The sequence below is a fragment of the Triticum aestivum genome, chromosome 1D (genome assembly GCF_018294505.1).
Source record: "Triticum aestivum cultivar Chinese Spring chromosome 1D, IWGSC CS RefSeq v2.1, whole genome shotgun sequence".
NCBI classification, from domain to species: Eukaryota; Viridiplantae; Streptophyta; class Magnoliopsida; order Poales; family Poaceae; genus Triticum; species Triticum aestivum.
Genome location: NC_057796.1, coordinates 215,993,716 through 216,019,460, shown reverse-complemented (window position 1 = coordinate 216,019,460; position 25,745 = coordinate 215,993,716). Strand labels below are relative to the sequence as shown.

General features: G+C 45.8%; 1 protein-coding gene across 1 annotated transcript; it reads right to left on the bottom strand.

The window, feature by feature from the left end:
• Nucleotides 1-361: 361 nt before the first annotated feature.
• On the bottom strand, nt 362-16,283 carry LOC123181079 (transportin MOS14). The gene is made up of 27 exons (XM_044593299.1): nt 15,915-16,283; nt 15,015-15,092; nt 14,848-14,910; nt 12,661-12,708; nt 12,436-12,582; nt 11,525-11,656; nt 10,688-10,728; nt 10,441-10,532; nt 9,029-9,156; nt 8,544-8,619; nt 8,309-8,429; nt 8,144-8,243; nt 7,906-7,987; nt 7,726-7,808; nt 7,066-7,182; nt 6,860-6,911; nt 6,447-6,602; nt 3,343-3,466; nt 3,177-3,258; nt 3,021-3,109; nt 2,874-2,948; nt 2,716-2,770; nt 2,232-2,351; nt 2,063-2,155; nt 1,812-1,957; nt 1,220-1,397; nt 362-1,065 (listed from the first exon to the last, which is right to left on the bottom strand). Exons 1-27 carry the CDS (start codon nt 16,041-16,043, stop codon nt 778-780), a joined length of 2,895 nt encoding a protein of 964 aa, XP_044449234.1. The 5' UTR covers nt 16,044-16,283; the 3' UTR covers nt 362-777.
• Between the last annotated feature and the right edge of the window lie 9,462 nt (nt 16,284-25,745).

Sequence of the window (25,745 nt, the reverse complement as noted above, 5' to 3'; positions counted from 1 at the left end):
TGTCATTTTTCAAGTTTATATATGAATTTGAACATCAAGTGCGAGTGCAAGTTTATGTATCAAAAGTGTAATTAACTCTTCAAACTTTTCCTATGTCATCGTATAACTTCAGTAAGTAGGAATAGGAAAGATGCAGCAGTTCTATACAGAGCCGGTGAGTGATTTTCTCAGAAGATCGTGCAGAACCAGAAACCTCGATTAGCTAACATTGTGCCTAGGAACCAAAGAGAGGCAGCTAACATTGTGCCTAGGAACCAAAGAGAGGCAGCTAATATTCTGCCTAGGAACCAAAGAGAGGCAATCATACATCAGTAGTTACCTACATCGAAGTGACTCATACTCCAGGCTCACACAGAAAGCATAAGACACCTTGAATGTGACATCAAGGACATACTTAACATTTGGCAGATGTTTACATAAAAAGAATTCGCGGCCACCTCAATTCACAAAGTTAAGCTGGCCAGCCATTACAAAATTCAGGACCAGGGCAGATCACAATCGGTGTGATCTCCTAGTTGAGTACGTATACCACTGATCTCTTCCAGATAATAATACAACACAATTTTCCTCCCACATACATAAATGCACGATGCATGTACAGAGACAAACACAAAATGAATGACAATGACTACTGGCTGACCTATCTATCCTCTAAAGAAATCTGAACAGTATGATCGATGCCGCAACTCAAACCTTATGAAGGGGAAAATATTCAGATGGCGCACACCGACTCCATCACGGGCTTTCAACTGGTCTTATAAAGAAAACATCTGGTCATCATGAATGCTGCGGAGCAACCATGAAGGCCAAGTCATGAGGCTGCAAAGCAGCTTGAACTATATCCTGCACCGCTTTGTTTCGTCTGCAAACCTCTGATATTTCAGCGAATCTATCCGTCAAGGAACCAAGACTAGATCCCGATGATGCATCGGATATAATTGTCAAGAATCTTGAGCGTTCTGAATCTGTTAGGGCTTGTGGGGGTATAAGAGCAATGCAATCCCTTGTCCAATTCAACATATTCCCACCAAAAGCTCTGCTAAGGGACAGCAGAACATATGAGACCTGCAAAGTTTTCATACAGAAGGGATATAAAGTTCATTCTTCAATCATTACTGTCAAGAGTAAGCATAACACAGTCTTTAGGGCATATCTTTGCTTAAAGCTCACAGGCAGGATTGTATATAAACAGCAACACTCTTGCTACCAATCTACATACCTCCTCCAAGCGACCAGACGGTAGCGCCCCTGTTAAGGAAGCAATCATTATTCTTGCAAGTGTTGCACCTCGCTGGAGTACAATTGTGTTTATTAGATCCCGGTACTTTTCCCCCTCAGGTGATTTTGCAAGATCAAAGGTGTCAGATAAGAAACACAGTATGGATTTGCAGGCCTCCCTATAACATATCACAAAAAATAAGGTATCAATTAGCCACCACGATATCAGATTGCATCATTAAACAAGGATAACAAGCATATGCAGCTCATATAACAATTCTGACTCGATTCTAGTGTCTATCTTTATTCTCCCCTGTTTTCAGAAATATAGGGCGTCTTAGGATGCGTGCAGTCAGCCTTTTATAACTTTAGCCAATAGTTTGTGGAAAACAATATGGATTGACTACAAAAGTATACTCTCTGAATTTTTCAATGATTTCATATTACATTTTATCTATTTATTATAGCATATTGTGATTAAAGTCGTAGTCAAAATCTTGCATTGAGGCTGTATAAAATCAAATATGCCTTATATATTTTAACAGAAGGATAAGAAACACAATATAGATTGTGGAAGTTCTTGGAGGCACTACCTATGTTGTATAGTTACACCAGCCATTGCACAATCAACCAATCTTGGAAAAATCTCTGTAGGTACAAATAGATCAGGACAGTAACGAATACATCTTGACGCAAGCAGAAAGCAATCATCAGCTATGTCGGGTCTAGCTGTAAAATCCTGCAATGTAGGAAATGAAATCCACTGAATTAGTTATCGATTGCTTTATTAATATGTTACCATGAGCGGATCAGCAACACAAGGGGCGAAAGCAGGAATGGTTACCTGAATAGTTCTGAGCAATTGTATTGTATGATTAAAGAGTGTCTGTATCAGACATGTAAGATAGCTTGCACAAGATGGATCAGACCCAAATATCTACACAAAAAATGTTGTCAGAACAATCAAAATACAGCTAAAAAATACATCACTAGACTTCTGAAATAGCAAGAACCTTAATAACTTCACTGGATAAGTAAAGGAAGCAAGACTGATTGTGTTGCTGATATAGTGTTTGGATTTCTAGAAGCATTGCACCAATGGTGATTCCCATGGACCTCCCACATGTCCTTACCTACAGCACAGAAAAGATAATAAATATAGTAAGCATGAAAGTTTGGCAAAGAATCCACATGCATGTTGTGTTAAAGTGATATCATGATTCAGCTAGAAAAATACTAAAATTGCTCTCCGTAAAAGTGAAAACCGCAAATCTGAAGAGAAAGGCATGATTTGCAATATCATATTTATCATTTCTTAAACCTGGAAGTGTTACAGTAATCCCACCAAGGAAGAATCAGAACTCTCAAGAGTCGAGACAGTATGTGGAAAAAGATAATTGTTCCGATTATGCCCTTCTGACGGGACTTGTATTCGATCTGAATGTAAATTGCATTCAAACAACAAGCAACATAAATAAATAAAATTAATTAACTTACAGCAAATTTGCAAGATCGGCATAGAGACTCCATGGTCCGTGTATCCCATGCCCGACTGCGCAAAAGAGTTTATTAGCGAAGTAGGGATGGATGAGATCTGCCATATATATGTACAAGTAGAAACTTCTCCCAGAATTTTGTCTGGTGCCCATACTCACTGATCAAAGATAATCTTCAGTGTGGGCCAGTATCTATTGACAGCTTCAGCAACCACTTCTGGAAGTTTCACATTGCTGCAACAGTTTGGAGGATTTAATACAAAACCAAAACTTGGATGAGCAAAAAGATAAATGGGAGGTCACCACCTAAAAATGGTCGACAACCGGTCTATGTGAACGGTTAAATGCCGAGCAGGAACTTGTTGAAGAGCACTTTCACCTTGCTGGATTATTTCCTAGTTTTTCAAATAAAAAATTAGCAAGGATCATATCAACAGTTAACTATCAAAGATTGCTGCTCACCTGCAAGCTATTAATTATTGGCATGCAGATTAACTCCAGGGCTCTTCTAGCATGGTCTTGCGGAAGCGTCGTGATAACCACACTGATTTGAGTTGTGAATGAACAAGTAAGGTGACATGTTGAATGCAACCAAAATAGTAATAATAGCTAAGGGGAATTAAGGAACCTTAAGGCTTCAACCAAATGCAATGAGTCCTCTGAAGAAACTTTGTAACCACCAACTCCACTTATTGCAACATGATAGATCTGGAAAAGGCCATCCAATGAACCCGAGAACTTTCCCCTACAGTCTTATCACCAAAAAAAGGAAATAAAATAACTAAGCTGTCAACTCCTTATGCCAACAACAGAAATCTACCGTAAAATTCAAACAAGCATGGAAATATAAACAGATACTTCGTAAACTATTCGATGTCGTAATATATATCACAACTTCGTATATATATTATATATACAAGGGCAATAAAACAAAACGGAGCACCCTGCCAGCCTTCTCAGTCACGCCGTCTGCACTCTATTGCATCCGATCTGAAATGAACAGCCAAGATCTCTGTGTAGCAGGAGCTGGACAAACGTATGTACAACCAATTTGTATGCTAGACAGTACATCTGAAATTAACAGCCAAGATCTTTGTGTGGCAGGAGCCGGACAAACGTATGTACAACCAATTTGTATGCTAGACAGTACAATTATTGCTTAGCCAAAATTGCCTGTACTTTCTGGTCTCGGCAGCACCCCTGTTGAGCAAGCCAGAGGAAAGCTATTTACCCTGTTGTCATTCTAAGATTTGGAAAAGAACGGAACAACAAAAATATTTTTAGCAAAAAGAGACTATGCTTAAGCCTGAGGAAAGCTATTTACCCTGTTGTCATTCTAAGATATGGAAAAGAACAGAACAACAAAAATATTTTAAAAAGAGACTATGCTTATGGTTCTTTCCTGGCAAGACCTAGGAATAAAGGCATTTGATCAAAAAAAGGGGGGGAAACCTTGCATGGAGCTACAAAAATTGCACACATCATGACCCGTTAGCACCTGATGATTTTTCACTTTGCCGTTTGCCACAGTCTCAACCATAAGAGCATCTCCAGCCGCGCCCCCAACAGGCCCTCCCCAGGCGTTTTTGCCGCGCCGGCGCCAAAAAAACGGCCCAGTCGCGCCCCCAGAAGCCCGTTTTTCGCCGGCTCGGGCCGAAACTGGTGCCGGCAGACCCAGGCCGAACCCGGCGCCCTGGGGAGCGCCTGGGGCGCCGGCACAAGCGAAAAGGGCGCGTGGGTCTGCCCTGTCGGCGAGTCGAGCCCCTCTTCCCGCCGTTTCTTCCCGCTTTTCCCCCACTTCCCTCCCATTCTCTCCATTCCTCCCGCCAATCTCCCTCCCGCTCGCCTCCCAGCCGGCCGCCATGCCACCGAAGAAGTACGTCGTCCCCCGCGCCGCGGCAACCGCCTCCGTCGCCCAGCCGAAGCAGAGGAAGCCAAGGGCGCCGCCGTCCAAGCCACCGGGCATGACAAACGCCGAGTGGAGGGCGGAAGTTCAGCGACGGGAGGCTGTCACCGCCGACCGGCGGAACAGGGCGATCGCCAAGAAGGCCCGTTACAACACGGCGCGTGCGGCTGCGGCTTCGGCGGACCAAGCCGAGGCCGAGGCGACTCGCGCGGGGATTATGAATCCACCCGGTAGCCACGCCCAGTACGCGCCCTGGGGTCAGCAAGGCGTCGGCTCTCCGTCGCCGCAGCCATGGGGATGCACGCCCTCGCCGGGCTACGCCGACGGGGACGCGCACGGTGGGTTCAACCCCAACGTCACCTTCCCCCATGGACACCCGGCCCAGCGCACGCCCTCGCCCGCCTTCGCCGGCGTGCAGTACCCTCCATACAACTACTCGCCGCCCGCCTACACGTCCTCCCCGACGTCCCCTTTCCGCCGTGGCGCACTGCCCTTCTCGCACCTCGGCGACACCGACGAGACCAAGGCCGACATGGACGACATCATCGCGACAGGCTCGACCGCGGCCGCCGCGTCTCCTGGGTTCGTCACCCCGAACGACACGGTGGATCTCAGCGGCGGCATGGACGGCGAGCTCGGCTACGTCTACGGCAAGGAGGAGCAGGAGGAGGAGGACGAAGAGGAGGAGGAGGAGGAGGAGCCGGCGACTGTTCCGGCGAGGAGGCGCAAGAAGAAGAAGCGGGCGGCAAGGTCCGGCGAGCCGCGCATCAAGTGGGCGTCCAAGGAGGAGGAATGCCTCGCCGAAGCATGGAAAGTCGTCTGCCTCGACCCGACCACCGGCACGAACCAGAGCATCGAGACGTACTGGGAGCGCATCAAGGCCGAGTTCGACGAACGCAAGCTCGTCGACCCCTACTTTAAAGGCGTCTACATGCAGCACGGGGCGAAGGCGATGGCGAACCATTGGGGGCGTATCCAGGGGGCGTGTAACAAATGGCATGGGATCGTCGAGGAGGTCGCGGCTCGCCCGGAGAGCGGCGCCAGCGTTGAGGATCAGGTATGGCACGCCGGTCTCCCGCCTCTCTTCGCCGTGTGCGCCCGCCAACTGTTTGTTCGTCCGCGCAGTTGCTGCGCAGAAGCCACGCCGACGCCGCCCAGCACGGAGACCCCGCCAAGCCCGCGCACGCCGACTCCGCCGACGCCGGAGGCCGACCTCGCCGTTTGATGAGCACGCGCGTCCTTTCTGCTTTTTGTACGCCGAACTTTTCATTCGATCGCCGAACTTGTGGCCGCTTGATCGCTGGATTTGCGGTGTCTATTTTGTGAGCGGGAATGACTACGTTTGAATTTGCCGCGGCTGGGGGGTGGCGCCTGGGGGCGTGGCTGGGAGGTAGGTCGCCCCCAGGGGCCAATCTAGCGCCGGTTCGCCCCCGGGCCGCTCTTTTTCGGCGCCCTGGGGGGCTGAACGGCTGGAGATGCTCTAAGCTTTTTACAGTTTTCTCTCCCGCTTTATTAGTATATATAAAGGGAACCTTTGGCCTTTTCTAAAAAGGAGGGACATGTAATATATATGAATTCATTCTTGCTTCTTAGAAGAAAGATATTTTGTGGAACTTCAATCTTTAGGACTAGAAAAATCTTTGCACTTGATTTCAAAGCGAACTTTTCATTTAGTCTAATCTCTTGAAAAAATATGTATGCCTCATGAGTTCCCATGTTTTTCCTACGGTGTAGCACAACTAATAGGAAGAAATGGGAAGGAAACAATAATCAATTCATTCCAGTCAGATAGGTCCATTAAAAAGAAGTGGATAATGAGGTAGTACCTTCACATATATACTTAAATGCCACAGAAGCAGCTGCAGCTGTATCCTCTGATGTACTCATGCCCTTGTTGAGAATATCAACCAAAGGTGGTAGGATGGGCAGTTCAGCTGGGGCAGCATCAATCCATTTTGAAAATGCTCCAATGGTTGAACAAACTGCAAGATTCAAGCGTATTTGAACTCCTGTCGTCAACATAATCAAGCTAGGAAAACTAAATCTCACAAAGTTTCTACCCAACAACTGTGCCTAAACAGCCCTAACTTATTATAAACCTAGCATCTGAACCAGACATCACAGGCAGTAAATAGCTACTGTCTACAATGTGATTCCCAAATACTAGTCACAGTATAAGATAAAACAAACGCTGAGCTAAGAACGAGGACTTCTGAAATGCCGATTACACAAAACAAACCTGTCTGTAGCAACTGTTCTTGGTGAGGAAACCTTGGAAGCAATGGCATAACCTTCAAAGAACAGCATGACCACATTATGTTAACCAGACCTCATTAACAATGATTGTAATGGAAAGGCGCAGAAAAAAGTAACCATCCAGCAAAAAGATCTTACAACCGATCAGTTGACAATTTGACACCCAAGATAACAAGATGCCATTCATACCTGCGGTAATATTTCCTTCTCTTCAATCGAAACCGATTTAGCAATGGCTTGTATACAGAAAAGGGCAGCCTCTAATGGTTGCCAATTCTGGTTCTGTTCGGCACCGCTTCCACATGCCTGAAATCCAAAAGCATACCGCTTTGGTTACAGAAAACCAAACAAATTTCTTGGTGGGACTGGGAAGCTACAAGACTAATCATCAGCCAAAGATATACCATCGTACACGAGAAGAGAAACTAATCTTATAAAAATGAATAGACAAAAACTTACGATGGTATATCATACTAAGTAACACAACATAAGCACAAACAAGAGGCAGATAAACAACTCAAATTAAGTTATTTGGTACAGTTTGCATAAATTGTAGTGCCTCAAATAAGAATTTAAATTGTATTACTAGCATGAGCAACAAAAGTAGTGATTGTGAAAAGGCCAGACAGGAGTAGAGCTCAACAAATTACACTTCACTGAACTTGCTATAGTATATTCCATAAAAATAATTTAATTCCAACAAAAAGAAACAGATGGATAAGTAGAAACTCACAGGCTAGACCATCAATAAGAACTATGAAACAAATAGTCCAATTTGACAAGTATAGATACTAGCACTGAGCAGTGGTGGCTAGGGAAGAGAATTGTTGAGCGTGCAAACAGACTCGCCTGAATTAACTTCATGAAAAGTATTTTTAGCGTCGAGTCACCTCCAAGGACATCAGTTGCATCAAGTAGCACGTCACTAACCGCTGAAAAATGAATGGTTCTGTAATTATTTGGCAGTTGCATGACATAGACAATATGAACTGCAAGATTAACTAAGTTAAAACAAATCAGGAAGCATACCATATCTAGCATATCTGAAATCCCTCCGGTCTTCCTCCGAGAAAGTGTGAAAGTCCTCAGGGTATTCAACTCGGGAACTAACCTGATTCAGTATCGAAACAGCATGAGATGAACAGGAAATCCCAACAAACAATATATGTAATGAATGATTAGTCGCACTCCATGTTTTTATTGCATGGCGCATCACAAGAATATGAGCATTATACTAAAAGGACCCCCCCCCCCTCTTCAAACATACCAGAGACACAAGAACTTCAAACGGAGGACGGAATAGTTGCATTCTTCTATTTCTTTCAGCTTCAATCGGCACCTCAGATCCACACGATGTATACGAATCCCTACAATTTGTAAGCACTGAATTGGTTGTTTCTCAAGTAAAACCAGTAATGTTTCAAAAAAATACCTCCCAGTTAGATTACGCTTAAGATGGTGCCAGAAATTAAACGTCATGGAGGATATGTCAAATTCTGAATGGGAAGTAACTTCCAGTAGTGCATTTACTATTTGCATGGCATCGCCTGAACCTGCAAAACATAATTGTAAGTGTAATTCTTAAATGGTCAGGATGATTTGGTTCATGTACAGCATGAAAAAACATATCCATATTTTGATCATCGTCATCATCGATGAAGTGTTACCTGTTGCAATCAAGTCAACATAGGAATCACCCATGTCTGCAAATAAACGAGCAATAGCTTTTACATCTTCTTCATCCTGGTAATAGAAAAAGAGTTATCAATGACAATGATGAAAAACACATGTGGATACACATTTTACCATGTAACAGTACAAGTGCTTATGTAAATCTAAGTATCCAACACTACACTAATAAATAACAATCAAGGAGAAATCTGCAGATGGAGGAATCCAATGTGCTTGGTTTGAACCCAACTCAATCACACAAAATAAAATGGTAGCTAAGAAATTGGTGAATGCTTTGGCTAATCTTGGCAAGAAAATAAATTGGGAGCAGATACAGAAGCATGAGCATGCAAAAAAATTGTGACCACCCAAGCCAGAGCAAAAAATTTGGCATGACCAAATATTTGGTATGGTGGATCTGGGCACAAAACAAACACATTGATAGATCATTAATGCAGAGTATGGTTAAGATGTTACATACCTTAGATGAGTCTTTCAGCTGCTCTTTGAGGCCCATAACATGAGGGATGAGAATTTGGATCAGCGGAAACTGTTCAGTAATGCCACAAGAATCTCGAGATACAGTAAAATGTATCAACTCAGAGGTAACTGGCAAGTTAGAGACGAGCGTATTATTAGCAAGCTGCTAACAAAATCCTGAGAACATAGGGTCTATCTTAGGTTTAACTGAATGCAGCCATTCACAATAACTATGGTGGGCTTGGTCAAGCATAGCTTATCCAATAAGCTAGGTTTGGGGACTTCTTTGCTTATAAGATCAGAAGGCCAGCTTACGCGACAAGCTTGAGAAGCTTTTTGGAACAATTTTGAGCTTACAAATTTACAAGGACAACGGTGTGAAGAAATATCTCCTTATACAAATCAAGAAAAAAATCACATTTCATAAACATATCTTCGAGCTGGTCCAATGAAACTCATGCATCATCAAGCACCGGAGATAGGTGGACCCATCAGGACCATAAATTAGTTGACCCTAGCAATGTCGATAGATAGTACTGTCTTCAGTGAAGCAGCAGCAGAGCAGCATGTGAATCAAGATCTTGGCAACAATTGGGAAATGTAAGAAAGCGTCGCATTCGGGGGAGGGGGAGGGGGGGGGGGGGGGCGGGGGCTGGTTTGGATGAGAAGATTCATGCTTGTCCATCCTCATCTCTGTCAGCACCGCACTGCAGCAAAGATCACTGACATCCAGACCCATAGTTGTATTGCAAAAGAGCACCTATCTGAAACTAGCAATAAGACTCGCCAAAGTTTCATTGACCTCTAGAGACTAGCACCAGAAATTAGTTTTTAGTGAAACTTGTCGAAACCTACACAAGCATGAATCTTCTCATCCAGCTCTGGAGACCTGCACCAGAAATCTGTTTGTATGAAGAAACATGTTGAAACCTAGTTAAGTGTTAATTGATTTTGCTTGTAACCAGAAACATGTGCTTGGCTTTGACTGGAACTTGTTGTAATATGAAGCCCAAAATTTGTACAAAACCACATCCCAATTCCATATGTGTTCCCTGGAAACTCCCAGATTTTTAGTGACCTTGAGCAAAGATCCATAATTGATTTGCATTCTTCCTTTGAACTTGATTATCCATAAATTTAACATCACAAAAAGCAAGAATTACCCGATACAATTGTAGTTTGTCATGCATAGAAAAAACATGCCTAGAGCAGATGGTCGAAAAATTAACCAAACTCAATGTGTCAACTTTTCTATGTTGGTAGCAACTGAATAAGGTGAACAGTAGTACATCACTGTGGTAGCAAGAGCATAGCAGGAAATGATTGACTGAGGTGACAGATGAAGAAAAAATGAGGAACTGGCAAGAGATTAACTAAAATATGATAGGAACTATGTGCGCTAGCAAACAATACCATTTACAGCTGCCTCCAGAAATTGATCTGTGTTCAACGAAGAGAGTGCCGTATGGACCAAAGGATGTGAAGCAAGGGTAGCTGCGGTAATTCTGAGAAAAAATAAAAGAGAACTTCCATAAATTCATTAGACCGATACTGTTTGGCAGCAGTAGTATAGAAAGAATACAAAATATTAGATGTACCACAACAGTTAGATTCTCAAGGAATAAAGTATTACTATATCAAAATCGCAGAAGCAGCATACCCATGACAGAAACGAAGCCAAGAAGCAAAACCCTCCAAAACCTGCGAAAGGAAGAACCAGTATTAACTACCAAAATACTCCCACTCCCCTCATTCCATGACTATGTCTAGGAATTTCATATATGTAGTTCTGGCCTCTGGGTTCAGATAAGCATATTTGAAGCATTAATATGGATAAAATGTCTGCCTGACTGAAAAGAGATCCGTCTGAACTCTGAAGTTAGTCAGTTACAAGTGAGACTGCTCCCAGACTATCGGGAAAGGCGTGTACCGTGTAACAATCTAAGCTAGTTTGTAACACAATGAGAATATGTGCAAACATCAAAATTACTTTTGCTAGTACATGGAAGTGGATAGCACATTATAAACCAACCTTCTAATTGAACCCCTTATCTTAGTACAAGGGGCCATAACATAACCAGTGAAAAGAACTGCAACTAAAAAATACCTCCCAAGTATAGTACTTTCAAATGTACTTCATAACGGCCAAAAGAAAGGGAAATAGCCCAGAGGTCTCAGTTATGGAAGGATTTTGCATATGCATGCAAGATATGAAACAACAGATAATGGAAATATTGGGTTTACTATTCAAGTGTTCGGTATAGCTCAATTGAACGCTATCGGTTCTCATTGCCTTCTGTACTTGTTGAGTTATTTTAGCAAATGCTTTACCCCTAAAGCATTACTTTTTTTCAGTGGCTTTCCTTTTCTTCTGCTTGGAGCAGGTGCGCGTGTGTACTTACTTATCACACCTATGAAGCAGGTTTCTTTAGCTACTTTAGCATGTAATGAGTTTGATTGTGCCATATGAAGCTATCTTTACGAGGAAGAAATTAACCTGTTCTTTTAGCTCGTCAAAACCCAAGCAAGCAGTCAATAGACTAAGAGCAACATTAGCTGATGAACAAAGGTCGTTCTCAAACTGATTGCGCCTTTCAGGACGAGCAGCTATTTTATAACTAGAAGTTTCCTGTCAAGATAGCATACAAATAGGTTACAATTTCAACCAAGAAAAAGTATAATATACATTGAATGTGATATACAACAAGTCCTTCATTGATTATATTAGGACAATCTGGACACTTATTCATTGAGTGTGATAGTTCTGGACCATAAGATTTTGAGCATATGATGTACATCACTCTACTGAACTCGACACTACGCCATGGAAAACATATATGGTTAAAATATACCGTTGTATGATTTAAAACAAATCTGGTTCAAGATTTGGAAGCTCTAGGAAAATCATCTATGATATCTATGAGTGTGATTCATCGATAATCTACTTTTTTATTGAAAATAGAAACATGACCATTGACAACCACCGACTACTAAGAGAAAACTTCTGCAAATGGTAAAGAGAGAAGAACAAAGTTTGTTGCTTCACCAACTTATGAAAAGAAGCCAAAAATGCCCAATTTACATGGCATGCAATCATATGTTCAGCTTATTTGACTCAAGACTAACAGATTATTAAGTGCTTAAGAGATGGCATGAAACTTCAATTTGCAAGGCATACAATCATATGTTCAGCTTATTTGACTCAAAATTAACAGATTATTAAGTGCTTAAAAGAATGCATGAAAGTTAATATGATATTGTAAAATGACCTAACAAATTACAAGTGAAACTTCAGCTACGAATAGCTTTTATCCCTTTTCCTCTATATAAACAGAGGATATGAGGACTAATATTATTCGAGAGTCTAAGACTGATAGGCAACCAAATGAAGCTAAATTTGTTATGTACCTGTGGCAAGATAATAAGCAGTTCAAGGAAACTTGGAATGAACTCTTGTTGAGATTTCATTTCATCGCCTAGCCAGTTCACGATGCCACCACCTCCCCAGTCCTCCACAGGTACATGCACAGCCAGAGCAGCAATTGCAATACAAATCTGAACATGGTAGAACAAGTGTTGTTGTCGTTAGAATTTTGTCAGTATAAAATATGCTTGCTTAATTCAATCATCTACCTGTGTTCTAACTTTTGGTGGTCCTTTATTAAATTTCTTTAGCAATCCCTGCAGATGGAAAACAGTTAAACAAAAAAGGGACAACGCCCTTAGCAAGATCGACTGGAGCTTATAATCTATACCAATATAAAAAGACCCAAAGGGGCAGATCCAATTAATCTCGGCCATCAAATCATGTTAATCCAACGACCTAGACTGCTTCAATGTCGAGCGCACAACACGTTTAGCGTGCAATAATTGTATGCCAAATATAGTGCTAATCACATAATAACACGCAAATAATATCCTACTTAATATCCGCATGCATTTAATATACTTCCAAATTAACGTGCATTGCACGTACACATTGACTAGTTAGGGGAAGACCACTTGTCAACCCTCAACTTACCACTTTGCTTAAGACTCAACCCTCGACTCAAAAACCGGTTACTCCACAACCCCTACCGTTCAAAACACACCCTTCACTCCATTTCACTGGTTTTGACCATTGGTTTGACCTGGTTTAGCTCACGTAGACGCCAGCTAAATGTGTGATGTGGCGAGGATAGATATGGTCCCATCTATCTCTCATGTGACTATGTGAGCATTTTATCAAACAGTTGGCGTGCAAGGTCTGAAGCTGCCGACAATGGTTAGCTGCGTCATCCGGCCGCAGCGATCCAGGTGATCAGCTGACGCAGCGGTGCAGGTCTTCGTCGTCGACACGCGTGGAAACCCACACCGTGCTCGCCGCAAAGCACGCAAGGTGCGCGCCCAGGCCGAGCATCACGACGAGCGCGTGCTCAGCCAACGAGTTCCTCCGCCTGCGCGTGCTCGTGGAGCGGGAGATGGCGCCTCCATGGTGTAGGCTAGGGGAGGCTCAGGGCCACATGGGGGCATTGCCAGCGCCGTCGCTGGCGGCAGCAGAGATAAACAGTGAGCATGAGGATGGTCACGGTGGTGCCTGCGGCGACGAGGACCTATGCGCAGAGGACGGGCACAGGGGTGCGCCATAGCCAGGTGCTAAGGAAGCCAACAGCAGCTGCTTGGGCTGCTGCCCATGGATGTGAATGTAGTGCAACGTCGGTGCCCATGCCTCATTGATGCCCATGGATGTGGGCGTTGGTCGCTGGACGTCGTCGTCTTGCTCACATCGGTTCAGCGACACGAGCAGCAGCTCGTTGTGGTCGCCCTGTACGCTGAGTACTCTCTGACGTCATGTACGATGCAATTCCCTTATCGGCCGGTGCATTTGGCCGATAGAAACAAGCAGGTACAAGCTAGCTAAGCTAAGCAAATAGGCTGGTGAATTGATTCTTTAGAGATAAACACGTGCGCAACACAAGCCAGCTGCCCTAAGCAGCTTAATTGACACCGGGAAGGCGGTGAGGCAGCTACAGTAGGGCACTGTGGCGCCCTTGCGGGAGCACAAGCCGGCTGACGTCGTCACCTCAACCTACGTGTCGCTGCTCCAGGCGGAGGCGCTGAGGGCGGAGCTGCGCAGGAGGCCGAGCTGGCCGAGTCCACGCCGGCGCCGGCATGGGGATCGAGCAGGGAGCACGCGTGGGCATTGGCGCAGCGTGAGCTCGCGGCTTCCGTGGTGGCATAATCTCCTCTCGCGCCGTATGCGCGTCCCTGCTGCTCTTGGGCAAGTCAGGGGAGCTCTCCCAGGAGAACGGCACCTGCATTCGCAACGGCGAGGCGGCACACAGCAAGCTGCTAGGCATGTCCATGGAGGCACACAAGCGGTGGGGAGCGGTGAGTCCGGCAGCAGAGACAACGTGGGCAAGTAGAGGGGGCACAGGGTCTGAGCGAGCAATTTGAGCACGATAGCAAGGGGAGCGCTCGAACGCACAAAAGGTGCTTGAAACTGTCACGATGGAGATGTGTAAATGGGTATACTATAACATGTGGGACCAGTCACTTTTTTAAGTATAGTCAAGGTGACGTGGCAAACGTTGACGAGGCAGTCAAGTTGGTGAAAACCAGTCTACTCAGCGAAAACCAGATTGAGGCAAGTGCAGGGTTGAGTTTAGAACTGTTTGGCAAGTTGGAGGTGTGAAGTAATCGGTTTTGAAGTTGAGGGTTGATCCTTAAACAAAGTGGTATGTTGAGGGTTGAAAAGTGGACTTAGAATTGATAGTAGTGCAAACCAGAGTTACACAAATTATACTCTTATATTAAAAAACTTGAAAAGCTGATGCTTACATATAGAGAGTCTTGCAATGGTCGAAAAGCTTCTGACGGTAACTCCTCAAAATCCCTTTGCACCTAAAATGCAAGCATATTCAAGATAAATCATTGAGAGTTACACTAATTAACAAGTTTCTAGATAGTAAGAAATAGCATAATCCATCTATGTATGCATGTTTCACCTTGCTTCTGAGAGTCTGAGAACAAAACATGAGAGTCTCTAAATTGCTGCTTTCGTCATGAAGTAAGCTGTCAGCTACCTGCATAATGAGAACAGAAATGATTGGATGCCTTCGGGATAACCACCAACCACAAAATAAACAAGATGGCCCAGTGTAAAATAAAATACTTTGCACCATAATTAAAAACTGCCTCCAAATCTGAAATAAACCTGCATTTGCTAGGAAGACACTCTGTGTATACAATAAGAAAAACATAGTGACATGGTACAATGAAAATGAATTTTAGAGCGCATCAAACTTTTCATGGAATTTTCCTCAACTGATAAATACCACGGCAGTGAGTAGAAAAGATTGGATAGCCAGTCCCACAGCTAACAATGCAACTTAAACTAACAGCAAAAACTGAACTTGCCCACATTCTCAAGGTTTACACATTCAACTTGCAGCAAAGTTCAGGACAGAACTAGAATTCAATCCTGCGTCATCTAAAGCAGTTCATATTCTGGCCACTGGCTAAAACCAAGCCTGATCTGCTTTACGTTTTCAAAACTCTAGTCTTGACACTACAATGAATACTAAAGCAGCTCTACATTAGCTGTCACACCCACAGGCCCAAATTGAAATCCAATAAAACGATCAGACACTGGAGAAGCAGAAGAAAAGCACGCTTCGAACAAAACAAATCTCAATACATGGCCTCCAACCACCACTCTAGAGCAATCACACAGCTCAACCACTCCAATATCTCGGAAATTCTGCGCCAGCCGGGCCAAATCCATACAAACACGCCCACATCCCACTCTCACCACACCGAATTCACCGCCTGAATATCTCTGTAGGCAAACGAACACGATTGGGGGACATGAATCGAATCGAGCCGAGGAGGAAGCCCGCGCGCACCTGCCACGCGTCCAGCGTGTGCTGAAACTTCTGCAGCCAGCGGTCGGCAGCGGTGCGGATGGTATCGTCGGGGTGGTGGTACAGCGCCGCGAGCGCCTCCTTCACCGTCGCCGTGGCCTGCGCCTCCATGCCGGCGCCGAACCCTACCTCCTCCCCGACTGTGCCGCCGCTGGCGCGCTGACGTGAGTAACCCTCGACGGTGGACGATTTCCGCGGCGTACTGGATCTGCGGCCGGCGATTCGGGGCGGGTAGGGTTTTTGGAGGAGGAGAAGAAATTTGAAACGGAGCAGGAGAGAGGGGCCTGCGCGAGTGTGCGGGATTCGATTAGATGGGCGGGGCAAGGGAGGGGGAGACGCGAGACGAGAGACAATTGTTTGAGATTTTCTTTTCTTTTCCGTTTTTGTTTCTGCGCCGATGACAATTGTTGTGAGCTGTACCTGTCTCCGTGCGCGTGTGATCTGATGACATTAATTAATTATTATTATTAATTGATAGGGTGGCTCCCTGGTATGATATCCTTTGGAAAAAGGAAATGATTCTCCTGCGACGCTTGCTGGCCGTTGGATCAAACTCGATCTAAAGGACAATGTGTAGCTTCCCCGACCACCACCTCCGCTCCCTTCTTAATCCACACAACCATGACGGTTCATCACTCCCCTTATTCTTTCATTCCCGAGCAGCTCCATGCCTATCTCATTCGCGCACGGGTGCTTTGCTGCCCTTCGGGCACGCAAGCCACACCCGCTCCTTACCCACCCATTGTTTCTCCGCACTGGTGAGTCGTGATACGGCAAGGGCGCGCCGATGCGAAGATGGTCGGCGGCGATGAGGGAGGAGCAGGCAGCCACGGATGTTGCGACCGGTGGCCATGGTTGCTGGGATAGGCATGTCGTGCTACATGTGTCGACAGTGACCAGCAATAACCAGTGCTGCAACCAGCAGTTGTTGGTGGTGGAGATGGTGGCCTCTGGTGCTGCAATCGGGGGAAAGCTGCAACCACACTGACCAGTTGCTGCAGAGCACCCTACGGTCATCCCCGTAGACACACCACCATCACCCCTAAACACCAAGTGGCCCAATTACTAGAGCCCACGCAAGGGCTATGGAAACCGGGGCTACTTCTTTCCTTATCGAGCTCCTCTTCAACTCACATGAGACATGGCTACCTCGAGCGGAGACCTTGTGCATCCTTAGGTGCCAAGGAGAAGGCCATGAAGAAGCAATGGGACAAGACCAAGAATTAACAAGAGCAAACGAGGAGAAGGAGAAGAAGATGCGAAAGAATGCATTTGCCCAGACGATCCAGACACCATCCCGGATCATCCAGGCCGAGCCGCCTCTTTGTACAAGCGGCCGAACTGGACATCCAGACCCTGATCAAACGATCCAGACACCTACGGATGATCTGAGCAACCCTCGGACATCCGGTCACCAACTCGGACGTCCGGGTAGGACACCCGAAGCTTTCACATGAAGTCGAACCATCCGGGTACCTACCTGGATATCCGGCGATTGCCCAGATAATCCGGGTAGCTACTCGGATGATCCGGCCCTGCCTGCTCACAGCTCGGCCAAAGAGGCCATGTATTCCTCTCCCTCACCCCCAAATCCACTTGTACTATAATAGACGACCCCTCCCTCATTTCCAGGGTTAGCAAAGTATATTGAACAAATTGAGAGAGCTTTGCTCCTTGTACCTCCTCCTAGAGGATCAAGCCCTCCTAAGGGAGAAGAATCTCTCAAGATTGCCAAGCCCACATAAAGTAGAAGGATCCCCATCACAGGATCACCAAGACCTCCCATGGGAGATGTTGGGGAACGCAGTAATTTCAAAAAAATTCCTACGCACATGCAAGATCCATCTAGGTGATGCATAGCAACAAGAGGGGAGAGTGTTGTCTACGTACCCTCGTAGAGACCATGCATGGTATTTGCTTGAAATATTAACTTCAAGTCCTGTGATGGGTTGATGCCACTGTTGGGGAACGCAGTAATTTCAAAAAAATTCCTACGCACATGCAAGATCCATCTAGGTGATGCATAGCAACAAGAGGGGAGAGTGTTGTCTACGTACCCTCGTAGACCGAAAGCAGAAGCATCATGACAACGCGGTTGATGTAGTCGTACGTCTTCACGATCCGACCGATCCTAGCACCGAAGGTACGACACCTCCGCGATCTGCACACGTTCAGCTCGGTGACGTCCCACGAACTCTAGATCCAGCTGAGGTCGAAGGAGAGTTTCGTCATCACGATGGCGTGGTGACGACGATGATGAAGCTACCGGCGCAGGGCTTTGCCTAAGCACTGCAACGATATGACCGAGGTGGAAATCTATGGAGGGGGCACCGCACATGGCTAAACAATCAACTTGTGTGTCTATGGGGTGCCCCCTCCCCCGTATATAAAGGAGTGGAGGAGGGGGAGGGCCGGCCCTCTCATGGCGCGCCCAAGGGGGGAGTCCTACTCCCGGTGGGAGTAGGATTCCCCCTTCCCTAGTTGGAGTAGGAGAGGAAGGAAGGAGGAGAGAGGGACAAGGAAAGGGGGGCCGACCCCCACCCCAATTCGGATTGGGCTTGGGGGGGGGGGGGCGCCCCCACCTTGGCCGCCTCCTCCTCTCTCTCACTAAGGCCCAATAAGGCCCATACACTCCCCGGGGGCTTCCGGTAACCCCTCGGTACTCTGGTAAATGCCCGAACTCACCCGGAGCCATTCTGATGTCCAAACATAGCCTTCCAATATATCGATCTTTATGTCTCGACCATTTCGAGACTCCTCGTCATGTCCGTGATCGTATCCGCGACTCCGAACAACCTTCGGTACATCAAAACACATAAACTCATAATACCGATCGTCATCGAACGTTAAGCGTGCGGACCCTACGGGTTCGAGAACTATGTAGACATGACCGAGACTCATGTCCGGTCAATAACCAATAGCGGAACCTGGATGCTCATATTGGTTCCTACATATTCTACGAAGATCTTTATCGGTCAAACCGCATAACAACATACGTTGTTCCCTTGGTCATCGGTATGTTACTTGCCCGAGATTCGATCGTCGGTATCTCAATACCTAGTTCAATCTCGTTACCGGCAAGTCTCTTTACTCATTCCGTAATGCCTCATTCCGTAACTAACTCATTAGTCACATTGCTTGCAAGGCTTATAGTGATGTGCATTACCGAGAGGGCCCAGAGATACCTCTCCGACAATCGGAGTGACAAATCCTAATCTCGATCTGTGCCAACTCAACAAACACCATCGGAGACACCTGTAGAGCATCTTTATAATCACCCAGTTATGTTGTGACGTTTGATAGCACACTAAGTGTTCCTCTGGTATTCGGGAGTTGCATAATCTCATAGTCATAGGAACATGTATAAGTTATGAAGAAAGCAATTGCAACAAACTAAACAATCATCGTGCTAAGCTAACGCATGGGTCAAGTCAATCACATCATTCTCTAATGATGTGATCCCGTTAATCAAATGACAACTCATGTCCATGGCTAGGAAACTTAACCATCTTTGATTAACGAGCTAGTCAAGTAGAGGCATACTAGTGAGACTCATTTTGTCTATGTATTCACACATGTACTAAGTTTCCGGTTAATACAATTCTAGCATGAATAATAAACATTTATCATGATATAAGGAAATATAAATAACAACTTTATTATTGCCTCTAGGGCATATTTCCTTCACGAGAAGGATCCCTTGAGATCATCAAGCCCCCAACTCCTTAGGAATTGGGAAGAACTACCCATGATACTCTTTTCCTCTTGTTGACCTTTGATACGTCTCCAACGTATCTTTTTGATTGTTCAATGCTATTATATTATCCATCTTGGATGTTTTATATGCATTTATATGCTATTTTATATTATTTTTGGGACTAACCTATTAAACTAGAGCCCAATGCCAGTTTCCGTTTTTTCATTGTTTTTGAGTTTTGCAGAAAAGGAATATCAAATAGAGTCCAAACGAGTTGAAATTTTACGGTGATTTTTTAAGGACCAGAAGAAGCCACCGAAGCACAACAGTTTGGCCACAAGAGTCCCGAGTCAATGACAAGGGTGGAGGGCGCACTCACCCCCTAGGGCGAGCCCACCTACCTTGACGCTGACTCGTGGACCCCCTAACGTGAAACCGACGCCAAAAATTCCTATAAATCCAGAAACCCCCCAAAAAGAAACCTAGATCGGTAGTTCTGCCGCCGCAAGCCTCTATAGCCACGAAAAACCAATCGGGAGCCTATTCCGGCACCCTGCCGGAGGGGGAAACCATCACCGGTGGCCATCTTCATCATCCCGACGGTCTTCATGACGAGGAGGGAGTAGTTCACCCTCGGGGCTGAGGGTATGTACCATTAGCTATGTGTTTGATCTCTCTCTCTCTCTCTCTCCCTCTCTCTCTTGTTTTCTTGATTTGGCACGATATTGATGTACCGCGAGCTTTGTTATTATAATTGGATCATATGGTGTTTCTCCCCCTTTACCTTCTTGTGATGAATTGAGTTTTACCTTTGAGGTTTCACTATTATCAGATTGAATACTATTATGGATTTGAGAACACTTGATGTATGTCTTGCGTGGGATACCCGTGGTGACAATGGGGTGTTCTATTGATTCACTTGATGTATGTTTTGGCACTCAACTCGCGGATTCCCGAGGTGACATTGGGGTAATCTATGCATAGGGGTTGATGCACGTTTTCGTGAGGTTCTTTGTGTTGGATTGAATATTATGAATCTGAAGTTGTTTGATGCATATCGTATAATTGACCCACGGATACTTGTGGTGACATTGGAGTATCTAGGTGACATTAGGGTTGATTGATGTGTGTCATATGGTGTTATTTTACTATGAACTCTAGGGTTGTTTGTGACACTTATAGGAATAGCTCAATGGATTGATCGGAAAGAATGACTTTGAGGTGGTTTCGTACCCTACAAGCAATTTCATCTTATGTTCTCCGCGATAGGAACTTTGGAGTGACTTTTGTCGCACGTTGAGGGATTGCCATATGATTTAATTATGTTATCATTGTTGAAAGAACTTGCACTAGTGAAAGTATGAACCCTAGGCCTTGTTTTCAAGCATTGCAATACCGTTTTCACTCACTTTTGTTACTAGTTACCTTACTATTTTTATATTTTCATATTACAAAAACCTATATCTACCATCCATATTAGACTTGTATCAGCATCTCTTCGCTGAACTAGTGCACCTATACAATTTTTCATTGTATTGGGTGTGCTAGGGACACAAGAGACTCTTTGTTATTTGGTTGCAGGGTTGTTTGAGAGAGACCATCTTCATCCTACACCTCCCACGGATTGATAAACCTTAGGTCATCCACTTGAGGGAAAAGTTCTACTGTCCTACAAAACTCTGCGCTTGGAGGCCCAACACGAGTCTACAAGAAGAAGGTTGCGTAGTAGACATCAAGCTCTTTTCTGGCGCCATTGCCGGGGAGGTTAGTGCTTGAAGGTATATCTTTAGATCTTGCAACTGAATCTTTAGTTTCTTGTTTTACCACTAGTTTATTCTATAAAAGAAAACTACAAAAAAATGAAATTGAGGTTGCCTCATATGCTTCATCTTTTTAATGTTTTTCATGAAAATGATGGAAAGAAAAATTGTGCTCAAGTGTTAGAAGAAGAAGTTAATAAAATGCTTGGCATAATATATTTGTATGATGAGCATGATTGAAATGTTGTTAGTATGAATTCTTTGAATATCCATGATGCTAATGATATGCAAAGCCATAAGCTTGGGGATGCTATGTTTGATGAAGATGATATTTTTTGTACCCCAAGTTTTGATGAGAAAATTTATTATGATGATAGCATGCATCCTATTTATGATGATTATGTTGATGAAAGTGGATTTGGAGAGGTCATGACTTTATTTAATGATGATTCCACTATTTCAGAAGAGGTTCCAATTGATTATGAGAACAAAGTTGCTATCTATGATGATTATTGTGATGATATGTATGATATAAAGAATAATGATAACCATGAAACTTGTCATCATGATTTTAATTTTCAATTGGATTAGGCCTCACATGATATTATTTTGTTGAGTTTGCTTCCAATACTATTCATGAGAATAAATTTGCTTATGTGGAGAGTAATAAAAATTATATGCTTATGAATCATGAAAAGGAATCTTTATGAATCATAAAAATTATATTGTTGAATCATTCATGATGTTACTGAAATTTTTTATGAGAGAGAACATATGCTTCAACATATTTGTTGGGGATATTACCACTAGGCGTAAACCGGCCTGGAGAGGCCGGGTTAACTTCATAAGTAGTTCATCTGTATCTGAAGCCCATGAAGACAGACGGTAACGCTTCATGAAGGCCCAGGGCCCAAAGCCGGTTTAAGGCATGTAGACACAAACCGGTATTGAGATGTAAACTTGTGTTGTAAGATATGTGTAGCAGAGACCGAGCCGGACACGATTATGAGCCGGCCTCGGAGTCTATAAACCGACGGGCGTCAACCCATGTATATAAGGGGACGACCCGGCGACGGTTCAAGGATAACAGACAACAACTCGAGACCCAGGCAAGCGTATTCACTCCCTGGTCATCGAAACCCCATCAATTCCATCACAACTAGACGTAGGCTTTTACCTTCATCGAAGGGGCCGAACTAGTATAAAACTCTCTCTTGCGTCCCTTGTCCGCTTTAACCCCTTCAAGCTAACCCGTAGCGATGGCTCCATGACTAAGTCCTTTCTCTAGGACATCTGCCGTGACAAAACCACGACAGTTGGCGCCCACCGTGGGGCTATCGCACGATGGTTTCACGTTATTGGAGGGCAACTTCGAAGGACTCAAGGGTTACGATGTGGGCCGGATGACCAAGAGTCGTCGTGGCAAGCTCTACATCGACGATGCAGGCTAGGGCCCCGAGGCCGGCTCAATCGAGTACGGGTATCGGGTCCCCTTTGGTAGCATACACGTTTTCATTGGCAAGATCGGCGAACCGGGCCCTGAGCCGGACATCTGCACCAACCTCGTCGAAACGGCTCAGCGTGCGAGATCTGCCCGGGTCAAGCCTGTCATGAAGCGTGCCTTCGTGGGAGTTATCCATGGAGGGGAATCTGAGGATAGATCGGAATCTGGTGGTGAGACCGTCGTTTATTCCGGCGACGAGTCATCGACTGGAGAGTCCGAGTCGTTATATCAGTTACAAGATGGCCGGATTGGGGGTTGTTCCGATGGCGACAGTATTCCGGACCCCTCTGATCTGCCAAGCTGGGTGGCGATCTTCATGGCCGGCACACAACCAGCGCTCCACTCTTCGACCGCAGCGGCATTGATTTCCGGATCAGCAGCGGCTGCAGCGGCTAGGGCAGGAGGCCCTGTGCGACCGCCGGCTCAGGTTTTATCTGCTTTGTTTGACATGTTGGCAACGCTGATGGTGGAGGTTAACCCAGGCAAAAGCCGACTTAGCAGCTGAGGATACCAGGATAGCCGCGGAGCGGGCCGCTTTGGATGCACAAGCTTATCGGATTATGCTGGATCAGAGTGCGTCGAACGAAGTCCTGAAGAGGAGGCACCGATCTCGCCTGCCGCCGGTTTATGAGGCTAGAAATCTCTTTAACACCCCAGGAGCAGGAACCGGTAATCCACCGGTGGTAAACCGGGCAGAGGCACCCGGAGCAGGGGCGCTGGTTCAGCCACGTTTGGTGGATCCGCCTCGTCAGAACAACGTTGCGGTACCTCATGTCCCCACACCACCGGGTCATTATTCTAACCCAATGGACAACATTGTCGCTGTCGCTTCATGACTGGCGGCCATCCCGATCGAAGGCGATTCTCCAGCAGCGGTCGAGACGCGTCGGGTTAAGGAGCTTCTTTAGACAACCTTGATTCAACAGGAGGCTTATTCATATAGTCGCGATCGGGTTCATTCCACTCCCCGTCCAAGCCGGAGTTACAGCAGGCGTATGGATGAACCGGCAGTATCAAGCAACGCGCGGAACCGTGATCCGCCCCGTGGCCATAACCCGGCGGGTGGTGCTGGTGATGCTCAGGAGGTGGTGGACCGGGCTCGGGCACGCAGAGAGGCCGAGTTAGCAGCGCAGCACGAGGCCCGTCAGCTTACTCCTGTTCGTCCAACCACATCGGTGGAACCAGGAGTTACCTCTAGTTCCTTGGGAGTGCCATGTCTTGTCCCGGCGTTGCGCAATGTGCGCCTGCCCAAAGATTTCAAGGGCCCGCGCAAGGTGCCGAATTACACCACCGATTTATCCCCTGAAACATGGGTCGAAAGCTATGAGATGGCCATGGAGATGCTGGACGTGGATGATGCAGCATGTGCGAAGTACTTCACCATGATGCTAGAAGGAACGGCCCGCACTTGGCTAAAGAGCTTACCGGCTAATTCTATCAGGTCATGGGCCGAGTTGAGAGCCTGGTTTATTCAGAATTTCAAGGATACATGCAAGCAGCCCATGTCAATTGTGGACCTAGCTGCCTGTGTCCAGGAGGAAGGAGAGTCAACAACCCATTGGGTGCGCCGGGTTTCGGAGATTTTGCATTCATCAGACCGCATCAACGCTGACACCGTAGTTTTAACATTGGAAGGCAATTGCCGGTTTGAACCATTGAAGTTGAAGTTGGGACGGCTTAAACGTCATTGTAAGGACATGGGAACCCTCATGGTTGCACTAGTGAAGTATGCCGACTCTGATAGTACCAAGGATCCCGAGTCTGATGATGATAAGACAGGGAAGGGAAAGAAGAGCGGCAACGCCAAGGGGCAGCACCACAACCCATCGGGTCATGGAAACGGCAGCAAGCGTAAAGCGGACCACGGTTTAGACTTTGTGGCTAACACTAATACACATGACAAGGGCCAACGGCGTAAGGGTAAACCGCCCCGGCGCAATGGAATGCCAAATCCTAACCCGGACCGTTTGTCGTATTTGTTAAACCAGCCCTGTCCAAAGCATGGGACGAAGGAGGAACCATCCACACACCTCTTGAAAGATTGTTACATCATGCAAGAGTTCAAAAATTCTGACTCTTTCCGGTATGATCATGGATCAGGAGGCGGTTCAGGCGGAGGAAATTCCGGTTCAGGGTTCCATGGCAATCAGGGTGGACATAACAATCAAAGTAATCAAGGTAACCAAGGTGGCTATAATCATTAGGGCAATCGGTAGCAGCAGCAGCAGTCGGGTTACCAGAGCAACCCGAAGTAGTTGAATAGCGGACAGTATCATGTCTTCACCACTAGCTTGGACAAGCGCGATCAGAAGCTTCATAAAAGGGTGGTGAATGCTGTTGAACCGGCGGTGCCCCGTTATTTGCGCTGGTCCGAGCAGCCCATTGTGTGGAGTAGAGACGATCATCCACCCCGGGTTGACAATCCGGGTCATCTGGCTCTAGTGGTGGCACCTCAGGTGGGAGGTTATAAGTTCACTAAGGTACTCATGGATGGAGGGAGTAGTATCAATATCCTTTATTATGAAACTTTCCGTCGCATGGGGCTAACAGATAAAAATCTTAAACCGTCCAATACGGTGTTCCATGGTGTGGTGCCTGGTAAGTCGGCATATCCTGTTGGTAAGATAGCTCTGGAGGTGGCTTTTGGCCTTTGAAGTGGTGAAAATCAGAAGCCCGTATCATGCCTTATTTGGACGGCCAGCTTATGCTAAGTTTATGGCACGGCCTTGTTATGTCTATCTACAGCTCAAGATGCCAGGTCACAAGGGAACTATAACTGTGCATGGAAGCCGCAAGATTGCTCTGGACTGTCAGGAAGGTGATGCGGCTTATGCTGAGTCGGTTTGTGAAAC

Excerpts from the sequence above, each read along its gene's own strand:
- LOC123181079 (XM_044593299.1), bottom strand. The coding sequence starts at position 16,043 with ATGGAGGCGCAGGCCACGGCGACGGTGAAGGAGGCGCTCGCGGCGCTG. Across the intron at positions 7,183-7,725 it reads TTTTCATGAAGTTAATTCAG|GCATGTGGAAGCGGTGCCGA; the intron begins GCGAGTCTGTTT and ends TTTGGATTTCAG. Across the intron at positions 1,066-1,219 it reads CGTCTGGTCGCTTGGAGGAG|GTCTCATATGTTCTGCTGTC; the intron begins GTATGTAGATTG and ends AAAACTTTGCAG.